Source organism: Panthera tigris, chromosome B4, assembly GCF_018350195.1.
Source record: "Panthera tigris isolate Pti1 chromosome B4, P.tigris_Pti1_mat1.1, whole genome shotgun sequence".
Lineage (NCBI taxonomy): Eukaryota > Metazoa > Chordata > Mammalia > Carnivora > Felidae > Panthera > Panthera tigris.
In genome coordinates, this window is record NC_056666.1 from 104248920 (window position 1) to 104270013 (window position 21094).

Here is a 21094-nt window from a genome sequence, read left to right on the forward strand (position 1 = left end):
CAAGGTGGTGATGACAAAGTTCAGAGATCAGAGCAGATGGAAATTTAAGGAATATATTGTAGAAGCAGGACAGAAACGGCTGAGATCTAAGCTCCAAGCTCTGCCACAATCCCTGGGTCACATGCAGAGGTCACATGCAGAATCCAGCAAAATTGCTGGCAAAACTAGGGCATGGTAAGCCTTTGAAAGAGAGCTTCTGACAAGATTTGCAAATTTACTGCCCCTTTGAAAGAGTGTGTTCCCCAGAGTGCACACAATTTGGGTGGCAAAGATCAGGAGCCTGCTTGAATTCATGAATTCTAAAGGCAGAACTCAGGGCTAGCAAGTGGGAATTTAGGCTGGGGAGCCCTGGAAACATAGGGTGAACCCCACAGTCTGTGAAATCTACCCAAATCTTTGTCTGACTGCTACACTGCACAGGTTCAGGGATACCCTCAGGGGGCAGGGTAGCAAATCAGCAATTGAGCAGAGACATCAGCTGCTTCACGCTAAAGGGAGATAGATTTCATAGTTGGGAGTCCAGAGGAGTTAATTTCAACCATAACAAAACCTTTAGAAAAACAAAATAGATTCACTACAACAAATTCCCTGCGATTCTGCTTTTTAACCCAAACTCACTAGATGTGCAAAGAAACGGGAAAGTGTGATTCATACTTAGGAAACTGATTCCAAGTGAGCACTGATGTTGGATTTAAGTAGCTATGTTCAAAGAATTAAAAGTGTAACCAAAGGGGAAAAGAATGACTTAATAGGAGCTGATCCTTGTTGAACTCAGGTGTTGGATTTAAGTGACTGTTAAAAGATTATTCAAAGAACTAGAAGAAGATATACTCTAAGAATAATCTCTAAGAATTAAAGGAAAATATAGCATTAATGAATATTTAATTATATGACCTACCTCATAAATTTTTAACTGGAGAAGTACACACATATTGACACAATTATATTAATGTCATATGTTGCTGCAAAACAAGTGACTTAAAACTACACCATCTCACACAGTTTCTGTGGGCCAGGAATTCTAGGAGATTGACTGAGTGGATCCGATTTGGGGTCGCATGAGGTTATAGTCAAGATGTTGTCTGGGCCGTAGCTGCTGAAGGCTTGATTGAGGCTGGTGGATTTGCCTCCATGTTGTTTCCCTCACACTGGCGGCTAGTTGTTGCTGCCTGTTGGCATAAGGCCTCATTTCTCACCACTTTTGCATTTGCACCATGCCCTTGATTTTGTCTGTGCTCAGACATGACTATGGAGTTGTCATGGCCACAGATCTTGTCTGACATTGGTGTACTGGGACACTTGTCACATTCAGTAGAGAAGACTGTGACTTGTATGTCAGTGCCAGGCACTTATGAGCTGACATCTGTCTGTGACAGCTTTTTTTTTTTCTTTTTCGGAAGTAAAATTTTACCTGTTTTGCAGAGCTGTAGTAAAGATTAAAGATGATATACTATAGCACCCAATGTAGAACTGGAAATTCAGCATGGGTACAATAAATCGTGGCTAATAAATGATGATGGTGATAGTGGTGATGATACTGTATAGTGGTGATTGTATAATTAAGTCTTTCCTTAAAAGAAGTAAACTGTCAGGAACTTCTAGAAATGTGAATGTCCCCTATAACAACCTGTATTCTCTGCCATATTAACAAATGTCACACTATTGTCATTGTCCATTGGCTTGTCTGTAGTTGCAGCTACATTATTAGCTAGGTATAAACCAAGAACAGTGTTTGCTTTCTTCACTGTTCTACTCAGCAACTTGAACAGTTTCTGGGATACAGATGAGTGAAGTAATTGATGTTTAAAGACTGAATGAAGTGAAGCATAGATCTATAATGAGTGTTACTGAAGGTACCCCTTGAAATGTGGTAATGAACCAGACATCTATTGTCTCTGGTATGATCTCTGTGTATATACTATGTGAAAATGTTGTACTTCATTCAATACATTGCAAATTACAATAAGATACCCTGAGAATTTGAAGGTAAAATCAAGACAGGCATCACATCAGATTAAAATTTCTAAAAGTCATTACATATATAGGTGAGGTTAACCATCTGCAGGAAAAAGCACTAGCTTTTTAATGCTTTGCTGACTCAGGACAAAGGGGTTTCCTATGTCTCATCTCAAGAGATAAGATTTTGTTATGCCCCTTTCAAGGGAACGAGGCTGTGTCATTGGGAAGTAATGACTGAATGTATAAATCTGTAACATTTGCAAATGTACCATCTCTTGGTCTTTGAAAATTTATTGGTTTTCACAAAGTCTAGAAAATTCTTCCAAAAACACAAGAAGGAAATGATATTCTGAGTTAGAGTAGTCAAAATATGTTACGAAGTAGAAATAGATCTAGATTACAGAGACAGCTCAACCAGTTATCAAGCTTAATTAAAATTTTCTTTAAGAATGTGTGTCTTTATTTGTTCTAATTGTAATTTTAAAATTAAGAGACTGTGTCCTAGCAAATGAATGATATGGGTTATATTATATAATATAGATTACCTATATATAGATATATAAATATATTTATTTAAATATACTTAAATATATTTATAAATATATTTATCAATGTGTATTAATGCATATTTTCATTTCTTGTAACTTTGTTTAGAATCTGTTGGGGAAAACCTATTCAGCTCACAGGAAATCCAAGCTGTCCTTGGTGACTGCCAAAGCCCAGGGCTGTTCTAAGACCCTGCCTGAACCTCCAGGGCCTCTCTTGACTCTCTGCTTCCAGGTTCTTGAGGCCATATGCTGCTTCTCCTGTTTCTTATTATTGTCACTGAAACGATCCTTACTAGGATTGGATGCTGAGAATTGGTTCCTTTTGGCGAGCATCTGTGTAATTAATTTACTATCATTTTAATTGAACAACGCAGAACGTGTATGGCTATGATAGGTTTTTATTTTGTTGAGCTTTCTCTTAAATTATTTTTATTGCATCTTAATAGATTACATTTCTTCTTGGCCATCCTAAGTAGTTTTTGTTGGTGGTGGTGATGGTGGTTATTGTGGTGTATTGACGTTGTGTTCACATTTAATTTAAAACATATGAAGCCAGAAAATGTGTTTGAAATAGAAAATGAGAAAACAGAAATAATTAGTATCATCTGTTTTACTCTGTTGTATTCAACTTTTATTCATTCACTTTCCTTATGTATTTCCCTGAACTCTGTTTTCCCTTTTTCAGTTTTTCTGGATCTTTTTAGGAGACCTCAAGTGTGGAAATAATATGACACCACAAGATAGTGGCAAGTGTCAGCCCTGTCCCTGGGTTGCTACTGCAATTATAAGTAAGGGAGAGCAACAAAGCAAGCAAATCTGGGAACCCAGGGTGATTTGTCATCGTACTTTGCTTATTTGATATATAGAAGGTGCTTTCAGATTGTTCCTTTTAGATGAGACCATTTAGAACTGAATTTATATTCTAGTTTTTAATACATCCTCCCCAAGTTTTGAGCCCCCATCCCCCATATCTTTCCATAATTAACATGTTCAGCGCAACAAAGTTCATGAAGATATCTCTCATTATTACATTTCTCGCTTTTTTTCCCCTCGTTCCATTTATTTATTTATTTTTTTAAATTTTTTTTAATGTTTATTTATTTTTGAGACAGAGAGAGACAGAGCATGAATGGGGGAGGGTCAGAGAGAGAGGGAGACACAGAATCTGAAGCAGGTTCCAGGCTCTGAGCTGTCAGCACAGAGCCCGATGCGGGGCTCGAACTCACGGACCGCGAGATCATGACCTGAGCCGAAGTCGGACGCTCAACTGACTGAGCCACCCAGGCGCCCCTCCCCTCGTTCCATTTAAATTATGCTTATGTTTAGCTGGTCAGAATAAATTTGAGTGCCTTCTATATGTTTAGATATTCATCTTATGTTGTTTATATAAATTTTGTCAAATCATTAACCTTTCACTGGAAGCTTGCAGTTAATAGTAACCTATCTTTTTGGTTTATCATGATTTAGATTCTTTGCCTGGTTTACAAACCGCTCCCCCCCACACACACATACAGACACACACACACACACACACACACACACACACACACACACACAAGACCCAAACCCTGCTTGCCTACATGCCTTCATAACTGCTAGGGTCTGCCTTTATTTTTGTTTTATAACTTCATCACCTCAGTGGTTAAAGGGCTTCTCTATAAATGGCATTAACATTCTTCCTGTTACTCAGGCTCATAATCTGTCATCTCTTCTCCCTCAATTTCTCTTGCATCTGCTGCTTCCCATTCCCGTAGCAAATAGTTTAATTTCCTCCTTTTTAAGTCTTGCAGCAGAATTTTAGCAATAACTTTGAGCTGTTATTCTTGCCTTCAGACTCTATATTTCAGTTGCCTTTCCATTCATACTGCTTTCCAATTATCTTCCAGAATCATACTTCTGGTCCTGTCCTTCATCTGTTCAAAAGTCATCAGTAGGTCTATATTTCCTGCAAAATAAAGTCCTTCAACTTCTGGCCTTATCGCCTGTCTCCTCTTCTGTTGGAACCTCATTGTTAATGTAAGCAAATAGGAGGTAGCATGGAAAGAGTATAGGTTTTGTGGTCATCACATTTAGTTTTGAATCCTGGCTCTGATACTTTACTGCTGCGCTGTATCATTTTGTGCAACTTGGTTCAGCTTTTGAGCCTTAGTTTTCCCATATGAAAAATGGGAATCATAGTTCCTGCCTATAGGGGCTGTGTAAAAGTAATTAAGATATATGTTAAAACCTACCACGTGAGTAGGCATTTAATAAATATTATTAATCTTCCCTATATTCTACTCCCCTCAGATAGAGGCAGACTGGACTCAGAGTCCGAAGACCTGGATAATCCATCTCTAAGTCTGATTAGCTGTGTGTCTTGAACAGACATTTAACCGTAGGCCCTAGTTTCCTCATATAAGAAGTAACACCTGAGGTGTTCCTCAGTGGCTGAGGTGGAAAATAGCTGCCCCCCAATCTCATGTGGCTTATACAAATGTCTTACATGACCAGTAAGTGTTTGTTTGTTTTTTTCCAGCCAACATTTCAAAATTGACAGATTTAACATATACACATTCACACAAACACCATAAATCTGGGATTGTAGTTTCTCTTGAAAAAAAAAAATCAGATCTGGCTATTTTGTTCCACATCTCTGTGTGGCAGAAAGCTCCCTTTATATCTTCAAGTGTTATCTTCATCCCCTAGCAAGCATCTCCATCTGAAATAATTTCTCCAGCTCCCCCCAAAGTACTAGAGATTATGACTCTTGGTTTGTGTCCTTCAGTCAGTTTTCTTGTACCCCCTGAAAGTGAATTTAGGAGTTTGTTTCCGAACAACCAAAAATAGTTATGGATCACTTGACTAAAAGTGATCTAGGGTGGCTCCTAGTTCTCAAATCCTAGGGAATGTAATGATTTAAAAGTTTTATCTACAGACCTTATTAGTCCCTGCTGTTAAATCCCTGATCATGTTGAGGGCGTGAGTCAACCTGAATCTTGAGATAGAAAAACATATGACCAGTCATTATTGGGTCATCCAAGTTAATAAATGATTGAACTCCCTACATGATCTGACTCCACATCAACTTTAATTATGAAGATGGCTGAAATAATTTGATGTCAGTTCTCAGTTTTTTGTTTTTTTTTTAATTTTATTTTTTTTAGTTCTCAGTTTCAAGGTATGTTTTCAACCAAAGTTGAAGGGAAGGGGTAGAAAGGAGTGGTATAGTATTACCAGTACTTCTCTTGGGGTTCTATCTCTGCTCGTATACCTTGTACTTCTGCTGCCTTGTTCCCTTAGTGTGCCATGTATTTTTCCCCTCCCTCATTTTGTTTGTGCAATCCTCTGCCCCACCTCAAATATTTAGTAACAATACATTTATTTCTCATCTTTTTTTCAAAGCCCAGATCAAATTATACTACATTAATAACAAAACTAATTATTTGTATATTTTATTTCTACCTTTATTAGAGCACTTAGCATGTTGTGTTAGAATGACTTGCTTCTTTCGACCTTACTAGTATATGAGTTCTGGTCTCTAGCATATGGTTAGCACCACAGAGTTGGTCCTCATTGTCTATGTGTTAAATTTAATATAGCTAAGGATAGAGTATAGGAACATTCCAGTAGGTAGAGCAGTGTAAGCAAAAGGGTAAATATGGAAAACTATAAAACACATAGACAGGAACAGAGAGCAGAGCATTCATAAAATTTTTAAATAGCTAAGAGTAAAGTCTGAAAAAAATATCGCAGCCAGTTTCTGGAGACTAGTCTGCTAAACTGTTTGGAATCATTCTTCCATGGGGCAACAATCACCTTTGTGATAGTCTAGAGTTGAGGGTTGGCCTGGGACAAGATGATAGCAATGGAAATGCAAAGGAAGTGATGATTTTTAAAAGAATTTGTGCAGAGAAAATTGGTAGTTCTTGGTGACTGATATTTATATGAGTTTAGGGAAATGGAGGAATCAAAGATAATTCAAAGAATTCTTTGGGGGAAATAATGCATTTAGTTTTAGATATATTGTATTTGAGGTCACCCAAATGGAGATTTTAAGATTTCACATTCATTGCTCCTCAACCATTTATCTACTGCTTCATATTTTTAGAATCAGTTTACATGTTTTATTTGGGTAGTACGAATTATCACTTCTCTAGGCTATAAGGACCAAATGTGATTGGAATGAATTTAACCAACTGATAGTTGAAAAGTGAGAGAAAGGACTAAGCAATCCTTGAGCATCTTGTCTCTCCCCTCTACAAGTTCAGTATTCAGAATTTGCTGTAGTCATTATTGGAATTAAGATAAGAAAGGTCAGTAGTCTCTACACTTTACAACTTCTGGGTGTCTGTATTCTACTTTTTACAAATATTATTTAAGATTTTATTAGTATAACATGGTACTAGGTGTTGTGCTTGAATACAAAAGTGAACTGGGCATAATCTTTGCCTTTAAAAATTCACATTCCAATAAGAAAGATAAATTATGATATTTTATACTACAAAATAGTATAAAACAAAATGGAAAGATGAATGGAGTTTTCCTTTCTAAGCAGAATTTTACTCTAGTTTCTTCTCATTTAGTCTGAAAATTATACTTTCTAGACTGTGTGATCTGTGAAAGTCCTATGTTCTAAGCATTGCCCAAGAAAATGCTTAATTTACCATTTATCAATCTATCTAAAGTTTATTTTGAGAGAGAGAGAGCATGCACACATGCATGTGAGCACACACATGCACAAGTCTGGGAGGGGCAGAGAGAGAGAGAGGGAGAGAGAAAATCCCAAGCAGGCTCCATGCTATCAGCACAGAGCCCAATACGGGGCTCAATCTCACAAACCATGAAATCATGACCTGAGTGGAACAAAATCAAGAGTCAGAGGCTTAACCAACTGAGCCACCCAGGTGCTCCTTTCTATATCTATCTATCTGTCTGTCTGTGTATCTATCTATCTATCTATCTATCTATCTATCTATTTTTATTATTTAATTTCCAGCTATGTGACAGTGCTTTTATCCAAAACTGGTTGATTTCATTTCCCAAGTAAGTTTTTCATCATTCTTTGTATTTGAAATTTAAAATGTCCAGCTGTGTGTGTTTCAGTTGTTGTATTGCTTCCACAAGTTTTTATCATTCTCCACAATAAAATTCTAGTTTTCCCTCCTGGCATGTTAAGCTGTTCCTCATTTATTGTTTTATTCTTCTCTGTGTGTTTCTTAAGAATGTTTATGCCATCTTAGTGAGGTAATGTATCATGACAACTATTTTTTTTATTTTAAAACTGACTATTTTTAGAGTATTCAGAATTTCATTACAGCTGGCTCTTTGTCAACAATTATTTCTCAAAGATTATTATTCTTAATTGACTGCTCTTTGCATCTGTTGAGTATGAAGCCATTATCTAAACATAGTGAATCTGTCCTTTTGTCTACAACACTTGCTTTTATAAACCTTTAATACTGCTTAATACTTTATAGTATTTTCCACCAAAGACAGATTTGGAAGTATAATTCCATTATTAAATTATCTGGAAATAATTATTGTTTTTTAGGAGGAGGGTCATTTTTAATCTGGCAAACTTAAACTTGTATAAAATATTTCTACTTCTGTTCTTTTCTTTTTATTTTTTTTAATCTTTATTTTTGAAAGAGAGAACAGAGTGTGAGTGGAGGAGGGGCACAAAGAGAGGGAGACACAGAATCCGAAGCCAGCTCTAGGCTCTGAGCTGTCAGCACAGAGCCTGACGTGGGGCTTGAACTCACGAACCGTGAGATCATGACCTGAGCTGAAGGTGGACGTCCAAACGACTGCACCACCCAGACGCCTCGTTTGTTCTTTTTCTTTAAAAAAAAATTTTTTTAATGTTTATTGATTTTTGAGAGACGGAGCATGAGTGGGGGAGGGTCAGAGAGAGAGACAGAATCTGAAGCAGGCTCCAGGCTCTGAGCTGTCAGCACAGAGCCCGATGCGGGGCTTGAACTCATGAACTGTGAGATCGTGATCTGACCCGAAGTCAGCGCTTAACCGACTGAGCCACCCAGGCGCCCGTTTGTTCTTTTCAATCTTCCTTCTCCCACCTTTCACTTAGTATGTGTATTTGACTTAAGTTTACTTTTTTTTTATTTATTTATTTATTTATTTATTTATTTATTTATTTATTTAATTTTTTATCTATCAACTTTATATTTTATTTTACTTTTTCTATTTCAAGTTTTAATTAAAAAAAATTCCCCTTTCTTAAATTTAAATTTTAGTTAACATATAGTGCAATATTGGATTCAAGAGTAGAATTCAGTGATTCATCATTTACATCCAACACCCAGTGTTCATCCCAACAAGTGCACTCCTTAGCACCCATCACTCATTTAGCCCACCTCCCACCCATCTCTCTCTGTCACCTCATAGTTTCTTCTGTATCATTAAGAGTCCCTTGTGGTTTGTTTCTCTCTCTTCTCTTCTGCCCCCCTTCCCATATGTTCATCTGTTTTGTTTCTTAAATTACACATATAAGTGAAATCATAGATATTTGTCTTTCTCTGGTTGACTTATTTCACAGCTCTATCCATGTCTTTACAAATATATTACAAATGGCAAGTTTCATTCTTTTTTAGGGCTGAGTAATATTCCATTGTGTGTGTGTGTGTGTGTGTGTGTGTGTGTGTGTGTGTGTATACACACACACACACATACATATATATATAGAGAGAGAAATACACACACACACACACCACATTTCTTTATCCATTCATCAATTGATGGACATTTGGGCTCCCTCCATAATTTGGCAATTGTTGATAATGCTGCTATAACCATTGGGGAGCATGTACCCCCTTTGAATCAGTATTTTTGGATCCTTTGGGTAAATACATAGTCGTGCAATAGCTGGATCATAAGGTAGTTCAATTTTTGGTTTCTTGAGGAAGCTCCATACTATTCTCCAGAGTGGCTGTATAGTTTGCATTCCCACCAGCAGTGTAAGAGGGCTCTTCTTTCTCTACACCCTCTACAAATCTGTTGTTTCCTGTGTTAAGTTTAGCCATTCTGACAGGTATGACGTGGTATCTCTTCATGGTTTTGGTTTGTGTTTCCCTGATGATGAGGGATGTTGAGCATTTCTTCATGTGTCTGTTAGCCATCTGGGTGTCTTCTTTGGAAAAGTGTCTATTCATGTCTTCACTGGGTTATTTGTGTTTTGAGTGTTGAGCTTATTAAGTTCTATATAGATTTTGGATACTAACCCTTTATCAAATATGTTGTTTGCAAATATCTTCTCCCATTCTATAGGCTGCCTTTTGGTTTTGTTGATTGTTTCCTTTGCTGTGAAGAAGCTTTTTATCTTGATGAGGTCCCAATAGTTCATGTTTGCTTTTATTTCTCTTGCCTTTGATGACATTGTCTAGTAAGAAGTTGCTATAGCCAAGACCAAAGAGGTTTCTGCCTGTGCATTCCTCAAGGATTTTGATGGCTTCCTGTCTCCATTTAGGTCTTTCATTGACTTATTTATTTTGGTATGGTGTAAGAAAGTGGTCCAGTTTCATTCTTCTGCATATCACCATCCAGTTTTCCCAACACCATTTGTTGAAAAACTCTTATTTCCACTGGATAGTCTTTCTTGCTTTGTCAAAGATTGGTTGACCATATAGTTGTGGGTCCATTTCTGGGTTTTCTATTCTGTTCCATTGATATGTGTGTCACTTTTTTGTGTGTGCCAGTGCCATACTGTCTTGATGACTACAGTTTTGTAATATAGCTTATAAAATATGTGGTTCATTCTTCTCCTGGATCAGGTTGTTGTATCACTTGAGATGTCTCTGGGATTCTGCAAACAAGTAACAATCTTGCCTTTTTTATTAGAGATTTAAATTTAGATTGTGCAAATTTATTTAAAACCATTTATTATTGTTAACATATATTTTGCCAAATGGAATAGACTAATCTATATGTTTTGGTACCTTAAATTATTTACTTGTTTTGTTTAGATGGGAATTATCGAAAAAAGCCAGCCTAGTAACTTAGACCATCAACACTGAGGATCTGTTAAATAATAAAAGTACTGGAAAGGAAAGGGTTATTTTTCAAAGTTAGATTAACTTTAAAAATATAAATTTCATGTTAAGAATTAATAGCTCTCTCCTAATGGGGGGAAAAAAAGAATAGTCCTAGGTTATTTTGGTAGTCACTACTTAGTTTTCATGTTTTGAACATTTAAAATGATCTCTAGAAGCAGACGAAAAATACTTGGTTGAATTACATGTTATAATATTTACATTTGGGAATATAAAGGTTAAAAAAATAGTAAAATGAGTGATTCTTAATCTTTTGGGTCGCAAGTCCCATTAAAATATTGAATTAAATGAATGCTATAGAACCCCTTCCTCAAAAAAATAGGGTATCTATGCTCATAATTAGACGCAAAGCTATGTACAGCTTTAGGTGATTCACAGGCTTCTTTAGCTCTTAGATCTCAGGGTAAGAACCACTGGTTGAAAGTGTTAATAGTATTACAAACTTCTTTGAATTCTTTTTCATTTAGACCAACACTTGGGCTCATTCTTCACTTTTTCTGGTAACTTTTTGTTCCTTATTATTAGCGATTTATATATTTTCCAACATTAATTTAACTAGTCTTCATTGCACAGTCTGTCTTTATTCCTTTTTAGAAAAAGTTATTTTTGTCCTTTTTAAAGAAGTTTTTATATAAATTCCAGTTTATTAGCATGCAGTATAATATTAATTTCAGGTATGCAATATGGTGATTCAACACTTACATTGGACATCATCCAGTGCTTGTCACAAGTGCACTCCTTAACCCCCATCACCTATTTCCCCCATTCCCTCCCACCTCCCCTCTGGTAACCATCAGTTTGTTCTCTATAGTTAACAGTCTATTTCTTTAAAAAAACAGAAAGAAAAAAAAGTCTGTTCTTGGTTTGCCTCTCTCTCTCTTTTTTCCCCCTTTGTTCATTTGTTTCTTAATTTCCACGTATGAGTGAAATCATATGGTATTTGTCTTTTCTGACTGACTTATTTCGCTTAGCCTAATATTTCTAGCCCTATTCATATTGCTTTAAATGGCAAGATATTCTTTTTTAGGGCTCATATTCCATTGTACGTATACACTACATCTTTTTTTAATCCATTCATCAGTCGATGGACACTTGGGCTGTTTCCATAATTTAGCAATTGTAGATAATATCAAGTGTTGGAAATAGTCCTTCCTCTTTTTAGGGGATGCTCCATTTCAGATTCAGCTCTAGATGATCTCTAATCAGCTCTAGATAGCTCTAGTGTCTCTAGGCAGCACCAATGACAGTTACTGAGGCTCAATTCTTCCCTCTTTGTTATTGAAAACAAAATGGTGAATTTAAAATTTAGGTGGACATTTTATTTGTTTATGCTCTGTTTGCAGCCACCTTGAAGAATGATCCCTAAAGAATAATTGATTTGATTTGGTTAATTATAAACACAAAAGTTAAGTAAAGAATAAGATCTGCCTGAGATATGGTAGGAACTAGATAAATGAAAGTGTATGCTTAATGCAGATTCCTTTTGTGTATTGCTTCTACTTGGCAAATGATAATAACTGAGTTAAGAGTAGAATAGACACATTTATTTTGTATTAATGTTGAAGTGTAAGTAATGGGGTTTAGCTAACAATGGCAGATGAAATTAAGCTGAAGTTAATGAAATGCATAATGGAAAAAAAGTATAATTTGAAGAGAGAGGTGTGACTTAATTTTACCCTTTTAAGATGTGCTATTAGTTATTAATTATGCTTATAATTACAGTGTACTTGGGACAAAAGCTTTTTGTGTGTCCTGCCTCAAATAATAAACTGGAAAGCCTTCTTTATTTTTGAAAGCGTGGAAATCTAGGTCCAAGTCAATGTGTAGAAAAGAAATATTGGTCTTCTCAGTAAGAGGTCAATGGTATTGTTAGTTACTAAGATACTAACATTGTTGAGGCACTGTGGGCGGTAGAGACTAAAGTGATATTAAGAAGTGACAGTCGAATAGGAAATGAGACATCTGTGGTAGGAACAAGTGACCAGAGTTTGATTTCAAAGCACTTACTGGTCAATTTTTAAAGTATCCTGTACAATTATAACACCAATTTTTAAAGTTTTGCAATTCGGAATTAATTTTGTATTTTGGTAATAAAATCATATTTGATTTATTAAATTTAAAATTTATTCTTTAGAAAATCTTTACAAATATTTATTTAATTTACTTTTAAATACTTCTGATTTTAAATGGAGTTTTAAGTGGTTGGATTTCTAGTAATCTATCTCTTGGCTTTGGTTACTTTCTGAAAATAGAGACTTTCAGTAATAGAAAATTAAAACTTAATAAACTTGAAACTCTACATCGGGTCTTTAAGGCATAGTCAAGCTTGTAACCTACCTGTCAAATTTCACATTAAATTCAGTGAGAAATATCGTTAGTATTAGAATTCTCTCCTATACTTTAAAGCTGATGCTACAATAGTGGTAGCCAGTGCTAACCACTGGGGTCCCAACACTGAGTAATTCTTGTTGTCATCCTGCCTAGAATGCGGAACCCAGGGTTGGCTCTTGGACTCCTCTGTTGTGTCTCAAGTTGCAGCTCACTTGTCCCTAGTTGTGCCTTCATTCTAATGATGGAGGTCTTGCACCTAAGTTCCAGACCCAAACCTCTTTTCTCCCAGCAGGCTCCACATTTAGGAACTGGGTATGTGTATTGATCTTTCTTTTGGTTTCTTTCATAGTATCCTATATGGTATTCTGGACCTAAAAACATTTGTGTGTTTTCAAACTTCTATTCTGACAAAACCCTAAGTATACTTAGTTACTTAGTTTAGATTCATGGTTTGGGGGGTGCTTACTGTGTTCTGGGCTCTGTATTAAGTGATATGTATATATGTGTGTGTGTATGCATGTATGCACATATGTGTGTAAATACATCAAATTCTTGTGTACATATTCACATGTATTTGTATGCATATATGTATGTGTGTATTCTTTAATGACATTATAAAATATGTATTTTCCTCCCATTTTATGGATAAATCAAATCTTAGAGCAGATAAATAAATCACTCATGGCCGCACAGGGATAGACAGTCTGATAAACAGAATTTAAACCTAGTTCTTGCTCATTCATTTATTCATTGAATACTTACTTAAGTACCAAGCATTATTCTAAGTTCTGAGGAATCAGTAATGAATAAAAACCTGTGTCCTCTTGGATCTTACTTGCTATAAACATCAGATGGTGTTAAGTGCTATAAAAAAAAAAAAAAAAAAAGATCAGAGAGGGTAAGGGTTGAATGTGGTTGCAGTTTTTTTAAAATTTTTTTTTAATGTTTATTTTTGAGAGAGAGAGAGAGAGAGAGAGAGAGAGCAGGGAAGGGGCAGAGAGAGAGAGGGAGACACAGAATCTGAAGCAGCTCCAGGCTCTGAGCTGTCAGCACAGAGCCCGACACGGGACTGGAACTCACCAACCGCAAGATCATGACCTGAGCTGAAGTCGGACCCTTAACTGACTGAGCCACCCAGGTGCCCCGTGGTTGCAGTTTTAAACAGAGTTATCAGAGAAATTTTCACTGAAATTGTGACATTTGAGCACAGACCTAAAGGGAGTGAGAGTGAGCCCATGAAAATACCTGGAGAAGATGGTCTCGGACAGAGTTGAAAACAAGTGCAGAGACCTGAGTAAGCACATCCTATGTGGCGTCTCAGAATTGTCACTGGGGATTTCTGTGCCCCTGGAATCCTCATTGATCATTTGTTGTCCATATGCTTTGTAAATGCTAAGACACATGTCCCATAACTGAATCTCAAATTAGCTTTATTGAGGTTTAGTTATTACCTCACACATAGAAAACACCTTGGAATTGTTGATCTTTTTATCAGGGTTTTTTGCTGTCGTTTTGTTTTTTGTTGTTGTTGTTTTTTAATTTACCACATCAGTTTCTAAATTGCTATATTTTTGTATAATATTTTTATTTGCCTTCAAATTAAACTATGAAAATGGTCTCTTACAGTTAAAATATGTGGTTAGTTTTTCCCATTTTTATATTTAATTTTATTGTTACAAATAACTAGTTAAATGTGAAAATACTTTTGAAATGGTTACATGTACTTTAAACATTCAGTATGATGTTAATATTGGCCCAGTGAGGACATGAATGTCAATTCTTTGTTAATTTTACCTTATTCTTTCTGAGAGTGTGGTTTACATGTTGAATGACATACTGTTTCAATTCATATGCAACCAGAAATTGCCCTGAAGTAGCATATGCAAAAAGTTTCCTAGACATAATTGGATGATATAAAGTAATTAAAAAAAAAACATTATGTATTTTATTTTCTTCCTTATATAAATGACAGGATTATGGAGATACTCAAACATTCATAAAATTTAAAACATCCGATCTATAATTTTCACAGTTCAGCAAGACAGACTTTAACTTTGGTTTGAAGTCTACTAAACAAGTATAAAAGATTAAAGCCTAAGTCTGTTGTGGAAGTTATAGCCTTACAATATGTAATTAAATTTGCATTGAATGTAAGTAAATTTCTATTTTAGGAAACATGTTCAATTGAACTCAGGCAACACTTTTGAGCACTTATTATGCTTATGGCAGTTTTATTGATCAGAAAAAAATCACCTGTGAAGCTATTGCAGTAGCACTGGTGGGAACTAATAGAGTTTGAACCCTTGTGGTGATGATGGGGGATGGGATGGGGAGATTCATTCCACAATGAAAGACATTTTTATGTTAATATTGATGAGTGGCTAGATATGTGGATCAAGGGCACAGGGAGCATTTAAGATGATGGAAAAACTTCAGCACTGAGTGAGCAAGGACATTAAACAAGACATTATTTAAAGAGCATGAGAATGTTCAGTTCAGTTTTGAGCCTTTTGAATTGGAGGCATCTGTAGGATATTCATGTACAAATGAATATAAGACATTTCCATGTCCTTTGAAGATGATTATTAAGAGGGCACTGTTGATTTTTTTCTTGACATTCTGGACCATGGGACAGGTCTAGGCTGTGTAATAGCAATAGTGACCTTTGTCCTAACTCCTATAACACAGTTAAACCTCAAAATTTAGCACATAATTATATTCTATCTTGTATCACATTCTAAATGTTCTAAATTGCTCTTGTCTCACCTTATGATTATAGTCATTAGGGCTCAGATGAGATTTTATTCTAACAGGCTCAGCAGTGCTACTGAAGTCCTCCCACTGGCCTCCGTGATCACTGCCACCACAGAATCTTAGAATTTGTTTCTCCTAGTATAGCTGGTGATACTGCAATAGTGAGTGTACTAAAGTGTTGCTTTCTTTCATTCATTCATTCATTCATTCATTCATCCATCCATTCATCCCCTCTTTACTGAGTGCCTTCCGTGTACAAGGTGTTGTTGCTTTCCAAGGTGTTGCTTTACAGCTGAGTGCTGGCTTAGCATGGCATGAAGGAGTCGGGTTGCTTTGTTTTTAGAAATAGATACTACAACAAGATCTCATTATAAAACCTCATTATTTCCTTTTCAGAGACTTATCAGTTGTTCTATGTGTCAAAGTTACTTTTTAAATTTTTCGAAACCTTAAAATAATTTCCAGTAGAGGGAGGTGTTGAGGGAAGTAAAGTGAAAGAATTAAGAACATAGCAAAGTGAATATGAGCCATCTTCAGATATTACCATGCATGGTATGCCCCTCTGCCAGAGGGAGTTCTGGCTAGACCTGATTCGGACCGTCAGATTTGCCGAGCGGTTTTAACTGCTGTCTTCCCTGTTTTCATTTGTTGCCCACTGAATTGACTGCTGTGGCATGCTAATCAAAGTGAGATTTGTGAGCAAGGTTCACGTGCCTTGCCATTTGGTGTGTGTGTGAACCTGGCTCTCTAGGTTGCAGTTTCTTACTCTGTAAATGGGGATGAGGCCACTATGTAATCACCTCATTAGACTATTCCATTAAATGTAAACTGTTGAACACGGTGCCTGACACATAGCATATGAGCAATAAATGTTAGTTATAATGTTGATTTATTGTGAATCCTAACAGTATTCTGTCTTCCCTAAAGTGCTAAATAACATTGAGGTAAAATAACAGACATTTATTTTTGAAACTTTATTTTTATTTATTAAATGTAAATATGTACAAGGTAAATATATTGATTGAATATTTCTATTTCTAGTTTTGAAGTGTTATTATTCATTTCTCTACCTTGAGATTTTTATAATCCAACATGTATATATGACTTTTCTATCTTTCCTTGTGTATTGATCTCTGCTGTTTTTTTTTAAAGATTCTTAGAGATACCCTGATCTCATATTTACAGAAAATAGCTTTTCCCCATCTCTTTGCTCCCCTTGCTCTCTCATGCCCAATTAATCTACATTATAAGAAATTTCTGTGGAATAGTGATCTAGGTGTACAAAAATAAGAGTTAAAGCATGCAATCGAGCAGAACAGGTGCTTCCAGTAGGGGGAGACATTTACAAAATAATCAAGCCACATAGTATGGCACATTGGGCAACAAATTTAAAAACAAAGTTTTCTGTGTAAGAAAATTGAACTAATTAATAATTAAGTAAATATCAGTTGAGTAGCACTGTAGTTTCTGTTTTGCCAGTTGCCAAACCCAAGCTCCTACAAGTATTTAGAGAAGCACTGTGAGGACCACATACACTATTACCATTGCCACATAACTTTTCTTACATACTGTTTCAGAGATGGAAGCAAAGGTAAGAACATGACACGTCTGTCTCTCTCTCTCTCTCTCTCTCTCTCTCTCCGAATCTTTAGAAATATTTCTGTAATTCAGAAAGATTTTTCACAGATTCTAGACTATCTGAATAAACTGGTGTAACCCTAAATAACATAAACTAATGGATTAAATCAGATCACTATCTTTTTTGTTTAAAGCAATCATTGCTAAAGATAATAGTTTTGTAATTTTGATTTCCAAATTTCTGAAATTACTTTGAGGCCTATAATTAAAAGCAAATTAACAACATTTAGATCAGGTTGGATTGGGATTTTTTTTTTCAAGTATTTTCAGTAGAATAGTTAAGTTGATTTGAACCTTTACTTTTCCAACAGAAACATCAACATTTCTTTCTGTTGGCAACATTGTCCAATAACTGACTAGTATAATAGTCCCTCTGCACTTTGAGATTTAATACTCTTATTCTATCACACTCTAAGAAATTGCTGCCCTGGAACTTGGGGATGTTGAGACTGCCCTTAAACCTGAGAGTCTCACTTAATAGTTGACTGAGTTTTCCCCTCTGTATCATGCCTAAATATTTTGATGTGGATTTTATTTCTTTTGGCTGTGTTAGTAAATTCAGTTTGTAAAATATCCAAAGAACTTTATAATACGTGAAATATAGCTTAAATAAATCCACTATAGTAATTTTATAGCTTATATTTCTATCTTGTTGATTCAGAAATGGAAGTTACAGGTCTCTGCCAACTATATTCTTATTAATTAACATGGTAAACATTATCACCAACATCTTAATAGATATTAATTAACTTCAAAAAGATACTATCTAAACATGTAGTTTTTATTTAGAATTCTGAGAGCCTCCATCAATTTTCTTCTTTTAAATTTTGTCAGGAGCATCATTATTCTTTGTGTTTAAATAAGCTTTTATAATTTTACAAGTAACTATGGAGGGTCAGCTATGCTAGAATAGACTTCGTAGCATATAGTTTGGTTTCTCTGGGAGAACCAAAGTTGTTTCCTGGATTGTACCATTCTTTTGTAAGGTGAACATTTTACTACACTTGGTCTTAGCCAAAAGGCTGAGAAGTGATTTCGTAAGGTGAACATTTTAAATACTTCATTTAAACACTGGATGTGTGGGGTTTTTTAAAATTATTTAAAGTAATTTTCAATGAATGAACTTAATTAGACCAATCTATCTGAAGAGTTTATTTGAACCACTAAAGACAAATTGGAATGCCCTTTTTGTAAGCTTCCTAAATACATTAAATGTACTGAAAATGGCCCTAGACAAATGAAATTGAACAAATAAAAAGCAAATCTGTCAGTGTACATACGTGTACCCATTAGAATGGGCGAGCTTATGCTGCAGTAATAAACCTAAAAACTCAGTCACTAAAAAGAATGAAGTTTACTTTTCTATATGTTGTAGCATAGTTTGACAGTGGTGATGTCTGTGTCATCCTCATTCAAGGACTCAGGTTCCATCTTGACACATGTTTCAGTGATTACAGTTCTGGGAATAGAAAGCATAGTGAATTTTCTGATTCTCTTAAAACTTCTGTCTGAAAATGGCGTAGTTCACTTTGGTGAGATGTGGCCACACTAGAGCTCAAAAGGATGCATGATCCTCACACAGAGAGAGGTACCCGATGTTTGCAAACAGTACGACAGTTGACCATACTCTTCTTAATGAGTGAGCATTTGGAAATCATCGGTAGTTCCTATAATAAACTTATAGAATGCCTGGTTTAAAACTGACCAGGGGAAGAAAATGAACTGTTTTCACCTGAATATAACGTGAGTAGTTTTTGAACTCATCTTGATAGTGCGCTGAACACACATGCACACAAAATTTCTACATGGTGCAAATGATGCAGGGCTCTTTTACAGTAACATTTATACCATTGGGGACATTGCCATCATTCTACATGCAGTGTGCACGGGGAATAACCGTGCAGTGCATGCAGGCTGATTGCCTTTAAATTCACAGTCGCAGGTCAGCCAGACTGTTCATAAATTATGTAATGACTACAGTTTAGCAATATTTTTTTCAAAAATTTTTAACATTTATTTGTTTTTGAGAGACAAAGACAGAGCACGAGTGGGGAAGGGGCAGAGAGCAAGGGAGACACAGACCAAAGCAGGCTCTAGGCTCTGAGCTGTCAGCACAGAGCCTGACGTGGGGCTTAAACTCAAGAACCATGTGATCATGACCTGAGCTGAAGTTGGATGCTTAACTGACTGAGCAACCCAGGCACCCGCAATTTAGCAATATTTTAAACTTTTATCTTTTTTTTTTTGGCTTTTGGGACCAAAAAAAAAAAAAAGACTCATTTTAATTTAGAGTTTAAATATATAATTGTGAGCATGAAGAGAAAACCAGGTGCTACAAATAGCTAATAATCGAAATAATAAATATAATGGAGTCATTAGAGATATTTTCAAAATTCACACCAAAATGGAAATATTGTAATTCATTGTAAAAATCCAGTGTTTTTCATTCATTTTTTAAATCTCACCCAAGTTAGCTATTAACTAGTTATTGCTAACATTTTTCTTTTTACCCTCATTTTTTTTAGGTATTGCCAATTTTCCCCAAATATTTTGTGAAACTTCCCAGAAGCTGGTGAGTGTGGAAGCCTTTGCTTTGGCTGTGAGATATTATTCTGTACAAAACTTGGGAATATGTACTCCTTTTGAACAGTTGCTTACAGCCCTTCGAGGAAATCAAAAACAGAGAACTGGTAGGTGTGTTTGTGTATGTGTATGTATGCATTTTTTTAGTACTAGAAGCAGTAGATTGTTCATATATGTATATCTTTCCAACGTGTTCTTAATTTATTGTTAGACTTTCTATCATGAGCACTGATAGATTGGCTTGTGTCAATCTTTCTTATGAATTATACAGAATAACTTAGTTACAGATCTCCCCATTGTTTCCTACATTGTAGTTCAGTTATCAGTCCTTTCCTTTGTAGTTAATTGTGTTTTCTGTCAAGGAACATTTTTAATAATGTTCTATGGGTCATCTTCTTATTTATATTCTTAATTCAAATTTTGATTCATAGCAGCTAAACTAATAGAGATTTATCATGCAGACACAATAGAATATGTTATTGTCACATGTAATTGCAGAAAACATGAACATTAACTGATGATTTTTCATTACATTTTGTTCCTTTGATAGCAGTATTTTAATTTTGTTTTACTTTTGTTCAGGTGAAAATGTGAAACCAGATGAGTTTATGAATTTGAAAAAGTCTCATGAAGTTCAGGTTATGTCAGAGCTAATCAGCAGTATTGCTGATTACTGTGGAATAAAGCAGGTAAGAGAATTTGTCTGTATTTTCAGGTGTTAAGGTAATTGCCTTTTTTTGTATCATTCATATCTTTTTGTCTACTATCACTGTCTAGCATTTAAATGTCATTAAATAATAGCTGAAGTTACATATGTCAGACGTTTTAAATATGTGCTCTCATTTCCCAATATAGTGTGAATATAACAAATTTATACTAAAAATAAGATATGACTATTCATGTTTTACCACAAATTTCAGTCTTTTAAATTATCTTTGTTGGGACGCCTGGGTGGCTCAGTCGGTTAAGCATCCAACTTCAGCTTAGGTCATGGTCTTACAGTTTGTGAGTTTCAAGCCCCGTGCTGACATCTCAGAGCCTGGAGCCTGCTTCAGATTCTGTCTCCCTCTCTCTCTCTGCCCCTACCCTGCTCGTCGTGCTTGTTCTCTCTCTCCCTCTCAAAAAGAAATAAACATTAAAAAAAAATTGTCTTATAATGTTTCCAACTTGAGGCAGCATTATGATAATGACATTTGGCAAAATTGTTTGCCACTGGGTGTTCTGAGGAGGTGG

At 35.6% G+C, this 21094-nt stretch overlaps 1 protein-coding gene across 8 annotated transcripts in view; it reads left to right on the forward strand.

Annotated features, from left to right (window-relative positions):
• METTL25 (methyltransferase like 25) overlaps positions 1–21094 on the forward strand; it is a 154857-nt gene that overhangs the window by 4972 nt on the left and 128791 nt on the right. For all 8 annotated transcript variants that reach the window (XR_006220085.1, XR_006220083.1, XR_006220086.1 and 5 more), the window contains exons 2-3: positions 19804–19968; positions 20444–20550. Coding sequence is in view for 2 of the 8 variants with exons in the window: in XM_007085589.3 (XP_007085651.1) it covers positions 19804–19968; positions 20444–20550 (272 nt within the window). In the remaining 6 variants the exon portion in view is untranslated. The remainder of the gene's footprint in view (positions 1–19803; positions 19969–20443; positions 20551–21094) is intronic.